The sequence below is a fragment of the Pseudophryne corroboree genome, chromosome 5, assembly GCF_028390025.1.
Source record: "Pseudophryne corroboree isolate aPseCor3 chromosome 5, aPseCor3.hap2, whole genome shotgun sequence".
NCBI lineage: Eukaryota > Metazoa > Chordata > Amphibia > Anura > Myobatrachidae > Pseudophryne > Pseudophryne corroboree.
Genome location: NC_086448.1, coordinates 651554363 through 651571510, shown reverse-complemented (window position 1 = coordinate 651571510; position 17148 = coordinate 651554363). Strand labels below are relative to the sequence as shown.

The window sequence follows — 17148 nt, the reverse complement described above, 5'->3', positions numbered from 1 at the left end:
ATCATCATTTCGGCCATTACCTTGGTAAAGACCCGAGGTGCCGTGGACAATCCAAACGGCAGCGTCTGAAACTGATAATGACAGTTTTGCACCACGAACCTGAGGTAGCCTTGATGTGAAGGGCAAATTGGGACATGCAGGTAAGCGTCCTTTATGTCCAGGGACACCATAAAGTCCCCTTCTTCCAGATTCGCTATCACTGCTGAGTGACTCCATCTTGAACTTGAATTTTTGTATGTACAGGTTCAAAGATTTGAGATTTAGAATAGGTCTTACCGAGCCGTCCGGCTTCGGTACCACAAATAGCGTGGAGTAATGCCCCTTTCCCTGTTGTAGGAGGGGTACCTTGACTATCACCTGCTGAGCAAACAGCTTGTGAATGGCTTCCAATACCGTCGCCCTGTCCGAGGGAGACGTTGGCAAAGCAGACTTTAGGAACCGGCGAGGGGGAGACTTCTCGAATTCCAACCTGTAACCCTGAGATACTACCTGTAGAATCCAGGGGTCCACCTGTGAGCAAGCCCGCTGTGCGCTGAAATTCTTGAGTCGACCCCCCACCGTTCCTGAGTCCGCTTGTAAGGCCCCAGCGTCATGCTGAGGGCTTTGCAGAACCCTGGGAGGGCTTCTGTTCCTGGGCAGGGGCTGCTTGCTGCCCTCTCTTACCCCTTCCTCTGCCCCGAGGCAGATATGACTGTCCTTTTGTCCGCTTGTTCTTATAGGAACGAAAGGACTGCGGCTGAAAAGACGGTGTCTTTTTCTGTTGGGAGGGGGTCTGAGGTAAAAAAGTGGATTTTCCGGCAGTTGCCGTAGCCACCAGATCCGATAGACCGACGCCAAATAATTCCTCCCCTTTATACGGCAATACTTCCATATGTCGTTTGGAATCCGCATCACCTGACCACTGTCGCGTCCATAAACTCCTTCTGGCAGATATGGACATCGCATTTACTCTCGATGCCAGAGTGCAAATATCTCTCTGCGCATCTCGCATATAAAGGAAAGCATCCTTTAATTGCTCTATAGTCAATAAAATACTGTCCCTATCCAGGGTATCAATATTTTCAGTCAGGGAATCCAACCAGACGACCCCAGCACTGCACATCCAGGCTGAGGCGATGGCTGGTCGCAGTATAACACCAGTATGAGTGTATATACTTTTCAGGGTAGTTTCCAGCCTCCTATCAGCTGGATCCTTGAGGGCGGCCGTATCAGGAGACGGTAACGCCACTTGTTTCGATAAGCGTGTGAGCGCCTTATCCACCCTAGGGGGTGTTTCCCAGCGCGCCCTAACCTCTGGCGGGAAAGGGTATAATGCTAATAACTTTTTTGAAATTAGCATTTTTCTATCTGGGTTAACCCACGCTTCATCACATACATCATTTAATTCCTCTGATTCAGGAAAAACTACAGGTAGTTTTTTCACCCCCCACATAATACCCCTTTTTGTGGTACTTGTAGTATCAGAGATATGCAAAGCCTCCTTCATTGCCGTGATCATATAACGTGTGGCCCTACTTGAAAATACGTTTGTTTCATCACCGTCGACACTAGATTCAGTGTCTGGGTCTGTGTCGACCGACTGAGGTAAAGGGCGCTTTACAGCCCCTGACGGTGTCTGAGACGCCTGGGCAGGTACTAACTGGTTTGCCGGCCGTCTCATGTCGTCAACTGATTTTTGTAATGTGCTGACATTATCACGTAATTCCATAAACAAAGCCATCCATTCCGGTGTCGACTCCCTGGGGGGTGACATCACCATTATCGGCAATTGCTCTGCCTCCACGCCAACATCGTCCTCATACATGTCGACACACACGTACCGACACACAGCAGACACACAGGGAATGCTCTTATCGAAGACAGGACCCCACTAGCCCTTTGGGGAGACAGAGGGAGAGTTTGCCAGCACACACCCAAGCGCTATAATATATATGGGAACAACCCTATATAAGTGTTGTTCCTTATAGCCGCTTAAATATATAAAAATATCGCCAAAATATGCCCCCCCTCTCTGTTTTACCCTGTTTCTGTAGTGCAGTGCAGGGGAGAGTCCTGGGAGCCTTCCTCACAGCGGAGCTGAGCAGGAAAATGGCGCTGTGTGCTGAGGAGAATAAGCCCCGCCCCCTATTCCGGCGGGCTTTTCTCCCGGAGTTTTAGACATTTGGCATGGGTTAAATACATACATATAGCCTTAATGGCTATATGTGATGTATTCTTTTGCCATAAAAGGTATTATATATTGCTGCCCAGGGCGCCCCCAGCAGCGCCCTGCACCCTCCGTGACCGTCTGGTGTGAAGTGTGTGACAACAATGGCGCACAGCTGCAGTGCTGTGCGCTACCTTCATGAAGACTGAAGAGCCTTCTGCCGCCTGTTTCCGGACCTTCAATCTTCAGCATCTGTAAGGGGGGTCGGCGGCGCGGCTCCGGGACGAACCCCAGGGTGAGACCTGTGTTCCGACTCCCTCTGGAGCTAATGGTGTCCAGTAGCCTAAGAATCCAATCCATCCTGCACGCAGGTGAGTTGAAATTCTCTCCCCTAAGTCCCTCGATGCAGTGAGCCTGTTGCCAGCAGGACTCACTGAAAATAAAAAACCTAAAAAACTTTTTCTAAGCAGCTCTTTAGGAGAGCCACCTAGATTGCACCCTGCTCGGACGGGCACAAAAACCTAACTGAGGCTTGGAGGAGGGTCATAGGGGGAGGAGCCAGTACACACCATGTGATCCTAAAAGCTTACTTTTTGTGCCCTGTCTCCTGCGGAGCCGCTATTCCCCATGGTCCTGACGGAGTCCCCAGCATCCACTTAGGACGTTAGAGAAATATGGCTAGCATAGTGTTAGGGCTCAACATCCCCCTGGACCCAGCTCTAGCGCTATTCCATTTATGCGTTGATCGCCTCTCCGCAGGTGATCGCTACGTCTTGGGGCATATCTTGATAGCCACTAAAGCTGCTATAGCACAATTGTGGAAATCTGAGAATATTCCTACCTTAGCGTTTATTCAAAATAAGATTCACAAACATTTAATTTTCGAAACAGCAGAGGCTAAATATTCCTCCTCGGCTAACTCTATCCACCTGAAATGGTTAAGATGGTCCGATTATAGGAGTAGAGAAGGTAGGCGAACCGTTTATAGCTCTTTAATTGATGCGTCTGTGCTTTACCCTACCTAGATTGACCTTTACAACAATGTTGTGTTATCAGGTATTTTCTAAGTTTATTGTATTTTAGTCCTTATTGTTTTTTCTTCTTCCATGTCTTTTCTCAGTGCTTTCTCCTTTTCGTGTATCTGAACGCCTAATGTAGCCAATTGTATAATCATCCGACTGTGCGTTGTTTGTATTTTGCATATGGTAACCATTCCGGACTTCCCCTGTGTTTCCCTTACTTCGTTTTTCTGTTCCCCATTTGTGTGTGTAAACTCTTCAAAAAAAATTTAATGTTTAAAAAATAAATAAATAAATAAAAAGGGAATACCTATGAATTAATGAGGGTTCAGCAGGGGGGGGGGGGGGGGGGGAGGAATAATAATGATAATATTACATTTTTCACATTGATAGCAACAATTACAATCATTATTCCTGGGTACAATACAATGGACATCAAAGGAATACCTGTCAATGCATTATGCAAAGTACATTGCATACTATGTTGAGCACAACATAGAGATACACATATCAAAGCATACCAGAAATGGAGGTCACATACTTTAGCCTCAGCTGTTCTGTGTGTCCTTTACCATGCTACAAAAATATTTCTCTCTAAAAAACAGTTATTGGTCAGAACAAGCTGGTCACTTAGCTCTCCACCAGCTTGGATGTGCCAAAACAATATTTAGGTATGGTTTTTAACGAGTAAGAACAAGCTCCAGTATACAGTGCATCCGGAAAGTATTCACAGCGCTTCACTTTTTCCACACTTTGTTATGTTTCAGCCTTATTCCACAATGGAATAAAAAAAAAAAAAAAACCCCTCAAAATTCTACACACAATACCCCATAATGACAACGTGAAAAAAGTTGGGGGGAAGGGGGGGTGTTATATTTTTTGCAAATGTATTCAAAAATAAAAAACTAAGAAATCACATGTACATAAATATTTACAGCCTTTGCTCAATACTTTGTTGATGCACCTTTGGCAGCAATTATAGCCTCAAGTATTTTTTTTTTTATCATCATGCCACAAGCTTGGCACACCTATCTTTGAGCAGTTTCACCCATTCCTCTTTGCAGCACCTCTCAAGGAGCTTGGACCTATGGCTGTGCACCTATGTTTCCCATCCAACCTGATGGAGCATCAGGTTGGATGGGAAACATAGGTGCACAGCCATTCTCAGATCTCCCCAGAGATGTTTAAATCGGGTTCAAGTCTGGGCTCTGGCTGGGCCACTCAAGGACATTCACAGAGTTGTCCTGAAGCCACTCTTTTGATATCTTGGCTGTGTGCTTAGGGTCGTTGTCCTGCTGAAAGATGAACAGTCACCACAGTCTGAGGTCAAGAGCGCTCTGAAGCAAGTTTTCATCCAGGATGTCTCTGTACATTGTTGCATTCATCTTTCCCTCTATCCGGACTAGTTTCCCTGTTCCTGCTGCTGAAAAACATCCCCACAGGATGATGCTGCCACCACCAAGCTTCACTGTAGGGATGGTATTGGCCTGGTGATGAGCAGTGCCTGGTTTCCTCCAAACATGACACATGGCATTCACGCCAAAGAGTTCAATCTTTGTCTCATGAGACCAAAGAATTTTGTTTCTCATGGTCAGGTGCATTTTGGCAAACTCCAGGCGGAATGCCATGTGCTTTTTACTACCATACAGGTTTGATTGGTGGATTGCTGTAGAGATGGTTGTACTTCTGGAAGGTTGTCCTTTCTCCACAGAGAATGTTGTAGCTCTGACAGAGTGACCATCGGGTTCTTGGTCACCTCCTTGACTAGGGCCCTTCTCCCCCAATCACTTAGTTTAGACGGCCAGCCAGCTCTAGTTAGAGTCCTGGTGTTTCCAAACTCTTTCCATTTATGGATAATGGAGGCCAGTGTGTTCATTGGGACCTTCAAAGCAGCAGATATTTACTGTACCCTTCCCCAGATTTGTGCCTCTAGACCTGGCATGTCCAAACTGCAGCCCTCCAGCTGTTGTGAAACTACATATCCCAGCATGCCCTGACACAGTTTTGCTGTCAGAGAATGCTAAAGCTGTGTCAGAGCATGCTGGGATGTGTAGTTTCTCAACAGCTGGAGTGCCACACTTTGGACATGCCTGCTCTAGACAATCCTGTCTCAGAGGTCTACAGACAATTCCTTTGACTTCATGCTTGAATTGTGCTCAGGCATGCACTGTCAGGTGTGGGACCTTATATAGACAGGTGTATGCCTTTCCAAATCAACTGAATTTACCACAGGTGGACTCCAATTAAGCTGTAGGAACATCTCAAGGATGATCAGTGGAAACAGGATGCACCCGAGCTCAATTTTGAATTTCATGGCAAAGGCTGTGAATACTTATGTACACGTGATTTCTTAGTTTGTTATTTTTAATAAATTTGCAAAAATCTCAAAAAAAATAACTTTTCACGTTGTCATTATGGGGGATTCTGTGTAGAATTTTGAGAGAAAAAATTAATAATTCCATTTGGGAATAAAGCTGTAAAATAACAAAATGTGGAAAAAGTGAAGCGCTGTGAATACTTTCCGGATGCACTGTACAAGCCCATAAACAGCAAATATTCAGTAGCAGCCCCAATATACATCTATTAGTCATACCATTAAAACCACCGACTACTGAAGTAACATTGATTATATTGTTGCTATGGTACCTGTTTAAACCACAAAATGGTACAACACACACAAAAAAATTGTCAATTATCTCCTCTATGTCAATAGTTCAAAATAACTATTTTTTTTTTTTTACTTCCTTCCTTTTCAAAATAGTGGCCATCTTTAAATTGTGCCAGGCCCCCGTATTTTGTGTTTCTGGTGATTTATGCAAATATCTCAGGAGTAGGATGTGGTAGAGCCTTGGGACAAAAAACATTGTTCTCAGCAAAGTTTGGGCTACATTTTTGTTTTGCTGCATAGATTACCTTAACAAAATACTTGCAAAAATATGGCTTTTCAGGGTGAAATTATCTCAGCTTGGAAAGAAGTATCAGCTTTAAGTTTTTGTCAGCGGTACATATATACTAGTAACTGGTTACCAAAAATGCTGAAGTCTGAGATTTGTGTCCAACTGTTTTTATTAATTTTGAAAATTATGAGTTAATAAATTATATCTGATTATCACACTTCTAACCACATTTTCCCGATTACCCCTTTTTTAGTCCTTATCGAACATGGCCACTGTTATCTCAGTGGAAGGAATCTTGGTTTCTGTTTCCTGTGTGAGACAATAAATAGGTTCTTCCTGAGTTAAACCATTATTGAGTATTCTGCTTGCTCAGCTTCTGTTACTTGATCCTGCATTCTTTGCTTGCCTGTTATTACCTGCTGGTGTACCATCGTTGGTATACATCCATACCTCCCAACATGACCCTCTCCAGGAGGGACACAATGCTCTGCTTCTGAACTCTTTTCTTAATGTAGAATTGTCTGCACCTGTGTTGAACAGGTTAATGGATAAGAAAGGTGTTTCAGCACAGGTGATAGCAATCATCAATTAATAGGGAAGTCCAGGAACAGAGTATTCTGTCCCTCCTGGAGAGGGTCATGTTGGGAGGTATGTACATCTGACCACCTGCTTGGTTACTGACCAGATCGCAACTGCTTGCTCAGCTCCTGAATACCTGGCTGCTTGAATACCTTCTGTTGGCTACTGTACTTCAAGTACGTCACCAGCTAAGTGACACTATGGTTCTCTTCATCACCAAGTTTAACAGTCATGAATATGTCATTCGGCACACTAGAAAATCTTGAAAATTGATTCTATTCTTGGTGACATCTCACCAAATAAACCTAAAATTGTTTTTAAGAAAGCAAGGAATCTTAAAGATATTTTGGCTCCTAGCTTCCTGAAGGGGATTACGTGAACAAACATTAAAATCAATACAGGATGCTATAAATGGGGTTGAGGCTGAAAATAAGTCATCACATCATCTTGACGGCGTTCACATACATATCACTCGTACACACAGGTCGACAGACCTCCGATATATAAAGACCATTCAATAGAACGGCCGATATATCGGCCAGTGTGTACGCATCTTTACAGTACAAGACAATGCAACACAAGTACATGGTTTTCTAAACATTGCTGCATCAGTGGTCATAGCACTCATAAGCAGTATGGTAGCAGAAAACGCGGGTTAGGTGGCATCGCAGGGATTATGGAGTAGTTCAGTGGCTCCCAAACACGGTCCTCAAGGTGCCCCAACAGTCCAGAGTCCAGGTTTTTTGGGATATCCCTTCTTGTGCACAGATGGTATAATCAAACTGACTGATGTACTAATTAACCACTTGCCTGGCATGGCCGCATCAGGTGCGACCGTGCCTGCAAGAGCTTTATCTGACCTGGTCGCACAGGATGCGACTAGTCAGATAAACTGTGTTAGCAGCGGCAGGGAAGAGAAACCTCCCTCTGCTGCTGCTGTCAGAGGGACCGGGTGCACCCTCCCCATGTTCTGCTGTGCTGCCGATCATTGCTGACCGGTCAGCATGGCAGGATCCCCCAGCGGCTGCAGACAATAGCAGCTGCTGGTAAGGGTAAAACAACCCCTCCAAGCCAGCCCCAGACCCCCCACCCCCTCCGTGTACCTGGCAGCTGTCCAGGATCTAAACTCTAAAGTCGCGATGGTTGTGATGTTCCGATGGCCGCGGTGTTCCCAATCAATGTTTTTTTTTCTTCTGTTTAATAGGGTTAAATTCATGTTCTTCACCCAATTCACTCATAAAACAGACAATTTCGGAGCGTTTTTTGGGGAAATAAATAGTCAGTCAAGTGGTTAAGTCACCTGTGCCTAAGCATGGATATCCTTAAAACCTGGACTTTTGGGGTGCCGGAAGAATGCATTTTGGAACTACTGGAGAAGATGGTACTATAAGTATGGGAAGACAAAGCACAGGGAAAAGGGATCTGCCGTTCAAAGCTTACATTCTAAAGAAATGCAAGTTAGCTAGCGCTTCAAGGCTAGTCACGGCGTTCCTGCGTAGAGTAATAGCACTGCGTCTTGAACTTAACCTGGGAGATGCGGTTTACAGAGAATTAGTTACGGTAAGGTGCATTTCCCAGGTTAAGTGCAGGCGCAATGCACTCAACTGAATAGCTGCAGGTACTTCACACGAAAGTTACATCCCCGCCATGAGAACTGAATTCTCCGCAGTGATCTGTGGTCATCCTTCCACATCATTCACATGGTTGCTTAACTTGTTAATGATAATGCTTATGAGGAACAGCTGTTCTTTTCAGGTCAGATATTGAAAGGTACAAAGGGCAATATGCTGTTTTGCAGCTTTCTGGCATCACAAAGGCATCAAACATTTCATCAAAAATTACTAAAGAACAATTTGTATTTTATTAGTGAATAGCTACTAAAAAAAATACTTTTATACCTGAAGGAAAACCAGTACAGAACAGAGAACCCATCCACATTGTACATGTACAGTTGTAGAACATATATTGACCATTTCTTAGACACTGACGCATTGGTTATGGCAAGATATAACCACCTGCAATCATACGTGACATTAGAAACAAACCAATGTAATAAACATTTTCAGAGCTGGAAATATGTTTTCTGCATGTTTGTCATTTAAAAACATGCAGGGACCATTTGCTAGGAATTTTTAAAGGAATGTTACAGCTATACAAAATGCACCCTAATCCTCGCCTTTCAGAGGAGCTCCTCTAAAATGTTGACAACATGTGACACACACCAACAAATACATATTGCACAGTACATACATATTTCATATGGCTATTGGCTATCAGAACTGTAGATATGGGGGATAAACCTGTTCTCATATGAGCACACATTTTCCTTTCTGACAGTAACTTCAAGGGAGGAAGGAAACAGCAGACGGCCTTTTTAAAAAAAATTGTAGAAAATCGTTGATAACAGAAAATAGCAGCATGCATTTAGATATACATATAGGGCCGCTTCAATTCTTGCATGCGCCCCCTGTTGGGCGCCTATAGAAATGGGCGCCTATAGGAGCTATTCAATTGTTGCTCCAATCGGACATCCATTAGTAGTTAAGGTGCCTGACAGGTCTGTTTTTAGCCGAGCCATGTAAAGAGCTTGATTGGGAATCCAAAGTCCAGATTTAGGTGCTCAAACTACAGACTTTTTAACAGATTTTTCTTCTCTAAACTCTGGAGGCTGCAATAAATAAAATGTGATTGCCATGGCTAATGGCCGCCTGATTGGAGCAACAATTGAATAGCTTCGATAGACACCCATTCCTATAGACGTTCAGCAGGGGGAGCGTGCAAGAATTGAATCAGCCCCATAAAGTCCATCAATGAGTGGAAACATTTTACGTGTATTTGTGATTTAAATTAGTAATTCTTTTATAGAAAAGCCACTTGCACTTTAGAGGTTGGGTTGCCCCTTAGGGATCTTCACACATGCGCTGGAGAAGGAAAAAACAAACCTGCACTATGAATGGATTTTCCATACAATGCTTTGCGCTTTTACTAGTACTATCTACTGGTAGACTGCATTAAAGCATGGGGAAAAAAGACAAGTCTTGCTCTAAAAACTAACTATGACGTTACAATTTTAGAACACAAAAGGTGGGTATAGACGACCTCTATTCATGAACTTTGCAGTAGTTAGTTACCAGCTGTGAAGCACAGTAAAGCAGAATAGGTGTGACTGTCTCCAACACTTTGCTTTACTAGTTCTTGATTTAACAATTTGTCTCTTGATAATTTTTCCTTTACTTGGTTTAAAATCTTCTAATTTCCTAACTCTAAGGGGCTGATTTATTAAATTGTGGTTTTTCTGCAAGATATAAAAGCAGTGATTTTTATTTTATACAGGCAATACGTGCTATGTATTGGATGTAGACTTATTTTTGCCAAGAACGTACAGAAGTGTCCTCTTACATCTTTGCTCCATGCGCTACTAGACGCGTTACACATAACGCGAATGCCATGCGTTTTTGCGCTTTTCAGCGAAAATGCGTCTGTATGTCAAAGTAATATAATAGGACGCACAAGCAGCTTCTGCTGATTAAAATTAAATGCAGCATGTCTATATTCCATGTGTGACTGCGACTGTATTTGCATACAAAATGCTATGCTAGGGTGTTTTCATGGAAAAACACTAATGTGGCATTTTGGATGCAGAAAGAGCAGCAATTAAACAAAGAATATAGGCATGCTGCATTACATTTGAATCATTACTTTGTGTCTAAGATGCATTTTTGCAGGAAAAAAAAAAAAAAGGACGATTGGCACTACAGAGTGCCGCCGTGGCATAGTGCGTCTTCACATCTGTACGTACATGTCACGATCCGGGTATCTGGACGCCATTACTTACCCTTCAGATGCCTCCTAAGGCTGGCTCAGCGTTCCAGGACCGGATCCCGCTGTTCCTGAGTTTCCACATGCAGAATGTCAGAGTGGTGATTTCATCAGCCGCTGCCTCCGCTGTGCCCGCGTGGTTAAATGTGCGCTTGTCAGTCTGGCGTCTCCTGTCTCCTGTGGCCGACGTCGCCATTACTGTTTCAATTCTCACATGGATTACAAACCAAACTTCCCTCCCAGTGTCTGCATGGGCGCAGCCATCTTGGATTTTGTCATCTGATTATTTCCACCAATCTGCTGTCTGTATTGTTGATTTGCATAATTGCCTAGCCAACCCCTTTTTTTGCTGCAGGTATAAGTATGCTGTGCCTGAGCAAGGAGGGCGTCAGTGCTTTGGTTGTCTAACCTAGTTCCAGTTTGTCTCTCTCCTGTGGTTGTCTTCCAGGTTCCAGCTCCTGTCTCCAGACTTCTGCTATAGAGACCCGCACCAGCATTCCATCTGCGGTGTAGCCTGACTCTCCGATCCATTCTGGACTCACCTGTTTCCAGCTACAACAATCACCTGCTTCCAGCCCAGCTTCCAGCAGTGTACAGCTTCTCTTAAAGGGCCGGTGTCCTTTCTGCAGTTTACCACTCTCCACCGGTATTATTATTTCACCGCTCTCAAACAATCACCTGCTTCCAGCCCAGCTTCCAGCAGTGTACAGCTTCTCTTAAAGGGCCGGTGTCCTTTTCTGCAGTTTACCACTCTCCACCGGTATTATTATTTCACCGCTCTCAAACTCCAAACTTCATTATTATTTAATCGCTCTCAAGTTCGTTTATTATTTAACTGGTTCCAGCCAGTATCCACTCCGTACCAACAACAGTCTGGTTCCAGCCAGTATCCACAGCAGCCGTTTTACCTTCAGCAGCCCAGCCTTTCCTGGAACATCAGCTGGTACGATCCTGGGTTCTCTCCATTGCTACAGTCAGGCCTGGTAAGGACTTTCCAACTAGAAGATTATAAGAACTGTCTCACTCTACCAGTGCCTGTGGCCCTTGCCACCCTGTAGTACCCAGGAATTGTATTTATCCTCTGTTGACTTTTATGTTTCCTTTTACTGCTGCTGTGTTACGGAGTTTGTCATTATAAACATCATTGACTTTTATCCTGGTTGTCGTGGTCACGCCTTCGGGCAGTTATTCTACATGTTACTTACATGTCTAGGGGTCTGATACAACCTCCCAGGTTCCGTTACATCTCAGCCCCTACAACTGAGGCTGCCTCCCGTCAGCTCAGGCCCTCAGTTGTGACAGTACAGATTTACATCCTTGACAGCGAAACATGGGAAAATATGATCTAAGTGATAGATATAGTGAGATCACTGGAACAAGCTAGCAACATGTCAGCGACCAGCACAGAACCCACTGTGCATCACACAGGTCCCGTGGTACGTTATATATTCTAAACACACCCCTGTTGGTTCTGATTAGCTGTACTGCTGACTGTACAATTTATCACTGAAATACTATTAAGTGTAAAACACACCTTGTTTAGCACTTAATAGTATTGCAGTTTTAAGTTCTGTAGATGATAATGGGGGTTCTGTAGTTGATAGGGTTAAAGCTGCAGAAGTGGGTTAGGGCCAGGATTTGGGGTAGGGCGAGATACTTATCCAGAAGCTGTTGGGATGCCATGGTGGTTTCTTCTGTCAGGATCCTTACTGCCGGGATTTTCTACCCAACCTAGTGAAAGTAGCAAGTCTGTCCAGCCAGAAAGAAATGGCAAGATCATCATAATTCATACTAGGTGGTAGATTCACTGAGAAACGGGTTGTCAAAACTGCCAATAGTTTAAAAACATCAAAGAGAAATGGAGGCTAAAGAAGCCTGATTTAGCAAATATTCCTAATGCTGTTTTCAAAGTCGGTCAAAGCTACAGATATAAGGCTGCTTCGAAAGCCTTAGCAAATACACCTGTAGGTCCTTATACAGAAGCCTACAAGGCATTCAGAGCAGGGCTGTCAATAGCATTGTTGACCCTAGGCAAAGCAATGTACTGGGGCCCCTATCCAGACATTCTCATCATAAAATAAAATAATAAATTACCCCTCCTGTGGTTCCACGTTTTCTTTCCACATGCTTCCATACAGTGAATAGCTATCAGCACTCCAATTGGTGGATAGCTCCAGCCATTCACTATCAGCTGCAAGGAGGGAGGCAGACAGAGAAATCAGTTAAATCAGCTGGGCAGAATTTTCAACCTGCCTCCCAAGAAGCTCTGGAGGCACCAACCCGAGGTGGCAGATGCCTCCTGGCCCAGCGCACCTATGCTCGAAGGCTTCTAGAATGTTGGGGCCCTGGGCAGCTGTCCAGTGTGCCTATACGTTACAAGAATTTCATGAATATACAGCAAGTAGCATTCAAAGTTTCCAGAAGGAAACAAGTGGAAATGTTTAACATTTAAGATAATCAAATGAAGAATGTATGGACAAATTTAGTTGGGATTTAGATTTTCTGCTAACTCTAAATGAAATCCCGTGTGCTGTTCCCTATTGCAAGTGATGTAAAAGTTACATACAACAATCACCTTAATGATTAGGCTGGCAAAACCACAGAGCATAACACAGACCTAAACTTTTATTGTGAGAAAGTATAATGCCTATAATTTCTTATTGCAGACAGAAAAAATAATAATAATAAAACGTATGCAGAAGACAAGTGACTGGCCATATACCCTACATTGAAACAAACACCATACTGACACTTTCAAATTAAGCTGTTCATGTATATACTATAATAAAAAAAATTATATATATATATATATATATATATATATATATATATATATATATATATATATATATATACACACACACACACACACACACACACACATACACACACTTATATACTCTATATAAAGACATACATACACACCTAGTAATGTCTCCATATCATTGCACTTACGATTCTAGTCAAATAGTTCTGAATCGATAATGAAAAACCAACAAATCAAATCTTGAATATTATTATTATTATTATTTTTTTTATTATTATTATTATTATTATTATTATTCTTTATTTATATGGTGCCACAAGAGATCCGCAACGCCCAATTACAGGAGTACATTAATAATCAAAACGGGAAAACAGCAACTTACAGTTGATGACAGTATAGGACAAGTACAGGGTAAATACACATAGCTACATCAGCAGATGACACGGACATAAATATCAGGTGGCAGAAGACTGCTGGAGTTGGTGCAGTTGAAGATGATTAAAGTAAGAAAAGGATAAGCACATGAGGGAAGAGGGCCCTGCTCGTGAGAGCTTACATTCTAAATGGGAGGGGTAGACAGACAGGGGTGACACAGATGGGGTACATAGAGAGTGTGGAACAGAGGGTTAGGATGAAAAGTGTTTCAACTTTTTTCTTTTGCTTAAAAACACAGCTGATGACGTGTGTCTAAATCATATCTACACGTTACTCTAAAGGGCCCCATACACTTATGCGACCACATGTCGCAGGCGATCGCCCCGGTAGCCTCCCGGAGGGCAGGATCGCCCAGAATACATCGTATGCTGTCCTTTTGCATACGATGTATCTTGGGCGATCTTGGCCATGCCCCCAGGTCGGATCTGATTGAATGTGCTGCACATACAATCTGGAGGATCTGATGCTCACGGGAACGCGCATCAGATTGAAAACACCTCCAAAATGCCTGATTTCATCCGATATATCGGGCCAAATGCATGAAATCAGGCATTATCGCTCTAGTGGTTGGGGCCCTTTACACCCTATATACAGTATACACACAGAAGAAAAATTCTTTAAAAAAATAAATAAATTCTACTTGCTTCTGGTTATACAATACAGTTACTTTTAGACTGGTGGCAAATGAGATACTTGATCCTGAAAGATCACAGCCCATTTTATACATCATAATTTCATTGTGCATGGAAGTACTGATCTATAGGACTGGTTTGTGAATTATGCAGAAAATGCACATTCATACACACACTCCATTTTTCGATATATGTAAAACAGAAATTGCCAAAATGCAGAATTGACCACACATTGGTTAGCCAGCAATAGGTGCACCATACAGCAAATTCTGACTATCCTACAGTATTTCCAAAAACTGAAGTTGAATTTCCAATTGGAAGCGAGTATCTTATAATTGTACGACAAGCACAAACTGGGGTTTCTAAAGAATAAAACAGTGAAATTGAACGAACAAAAGAAATACTTGTTTCTTTCTAAAAAAAACAATTTTTATAACATTACATATAAGAAACAGGTAATATAAAAATAACATCCTAGTTTATAGAGATACAGAGATGACACATGTATGCAGATATGCAATATGCTTGTATGTTTAGGCAGAATACTCCTGTAATTAAGCTATAAGCTAAGAATATACTTGCATTTAGCCATAGTTAATGGATGCACATGCTTTGTTTATATTGTGAAAGCCTACTGAATATTTATGAGCTACTTAAATAATGCAAGCAGGGAGATTGCATGCAGAGTCATGTATGCAGGCTGTGGTGGCTGTGCAGGCTGCTGCACACATACATGCCTGGCCATAGTGAGGAGCAGCAGTGTATGAATGGGTGTACGTGCACACGGAGCATGCATGGGAGCCGCCGCCGCGCGTACAGCCTGGGACTCCCAGCGCAACAAAGCCCGGGCTCCGCCGGTGCAGGCTGGCCAGCGCACGGGGAAGAGGCACCTACCAGGCGGGCAGCCTCGGCCCAGGTGCGGTCCTTCTTCTTCCTCTTGTCTTTCATGTTTGCATCTCATTGATGGTTCTTACGACGTGGGGGATCCACGGGCACTCGGGGCTGCGAGCGGAGACAATGGCTCGGCGTGACAGGGGACCGGCGGCGGCAGCTGCGGCTCAGGTAGCGACACTGCTCAGCTGACAGCTCTGGGATGCTCCCGTTCCCCCTCACAACAATACACAGTGACGTCACTGCCAATGGCGACCCGGTGCTCTCGCGAGGGAAGAGGCGGCGGCGGCGGCCAAAGCTCGCGAGCTCTCCCTGGGCAGCAGCAGCGCTCGGAATTCCAGGGAGCGGGGCCGGGGTTTCCCTGCACTGGTCTCCTCCCCCTCCCTCCTCCGTCCCGCCAGCCTGCCCGCCCCGCTTCCTCTCTCCCCGGCCTGCCCCACATACACACTACGTTACACACATGGCTCTACAGTCTTCCAGCTTTCTACTAGGTTTGTGTAAGAAAGTCGAGGAACAGAGCATTTTGTACGTAATGGAATGGGTCCTGTTGGAGGGTATGATAGTATTATATATTTCAGCTCGGTGATGAGTAGCCTACACTCGTGATGTGAAATGGTGCTCACTGCGGGCCAGGCCACAAACAGATTATTACACCACACCGCTGAGAGCACATTAGCATGCTAATCCAATTAAAATAAATTCTATACAGTATATATAAATTGTGTGTGTCTCAAGAAGGTTTGGAACAGGTGCACCTTCAGTATGTTGCTACGAGGCCCACAATATTCTGAACTTGAGCTATTTATAGATATATATATATATACATGTGTCTGTGTGTATATATAAACAGATTAGATCTCTGCCACTCCCAATATGCAATAAGTAGTATAGTTACTAGTATCCGTTGCCTGCTTGCACTGCTTGAGGTAGCACTGTGCATAATCAATGCATTTAATAGCGGCACTCAGGGAATAACGTATACACTGTCTCCTTGATCTGTCGTTTCAATGATACAATCATTTTCGTCAGGAATATAGAGAGAGAGAGTTGTGGTAGACTTATCATTGTTAACTCTCTTTATGCGAGGTACATTGGGTTCCACAAGGAAACATCGGGGTGTAGAGTGGATCTTGATCCAGAGGCACCAACAGGCTAAAGCAGTGATCTCCAACCCGTAGCTCGCGAGCTACCGGTAGCTCACCGTAGTATTTTTGGTCACAGAGCGCACGGGCTTGGGCAGTCACTGGCACTCCTCCCTTCATTTTTAATTTGGTGCCAGCCGTCAGCCAATCAGAGCTTATGGACCAGCAGTGGCGGCACCTGATTGGCTGCCGGACTGCGAGTTTTGATTGGCTCATTTACAGGAACCATATTTTAAATGCCCGCCACCGCCGGAGACTCTGTCACCCTGACCGGAGCCGATCTCCAGATTTCACAGGAGAGGCGCGCACTGCACTCTCCTCCCCTTCCATCCCTCATACAGGAGGAGCAGCACCGGCGCCAGTACAAGAAGCCAGCAATGGTTAGCACTGTATCGGACGTTGCAGGGGGGGGGGTATTTTATCTCGCGCTGCGGGGGAAATTGTATCTGGCACTGGTGGGGGCATTGCATCTGGCAATGCTGGGGGGCATTATTTGTGTATCTGGCACTGCTGTGGGCATTATTTGTGTATTTGGCACTGCTGGGAGGCATTATTTGTGTATTTGGCACTGCTGGGGGCATTATTTGTGTATTTGGCACTGCTGGGAGGCATTATTTGAATATCTGGCACTGCTGATGGGCATTATTTGTGTATCTGGCACTACTGAGGGGCATTATTTGTGCATCTGGCACTACGCGGGGGGGTATTACTTGTTGTGAGGCCATACCCACTTTCGCAGGAACGCACGCACATTGGGGGGTAGCTCCTTCAGAGGTTTTATTTTCCGAAAGTAGCTCACACCCCAATTAAGGTTGGAGACC

At 44.1% G+C, this 17148-nt stretch overlaps 1 protein-coding gene across 2 annotated transcripts in view; it reads right to left on the bottom strand.

Annotated features, from left to right (window-relative positions):
- The window catches only part of ASXL3 (ASXL transcriptional regulator 3), a 303495-nt gene extending 288003 nt beyond the window's left edge, over positions 1–15492 (bottom strand). For both annotated transcript variants that reach the window (XM_063923670.1, XM_063923669.1), the window contains exon 1: positions 15189–15492. In XM_063923670.1, coding sequence (XP_063779740.1) covers positions 15189–15242 — 54 coding nt within the window. In that variant the 5' untranslated portion in view covers positions 15243–15492. The remainder of the gene's footprint in view (positions 1–15188) is intronic.
- Positions 15493–17148: the final 1656 nt, after the last annotated feature.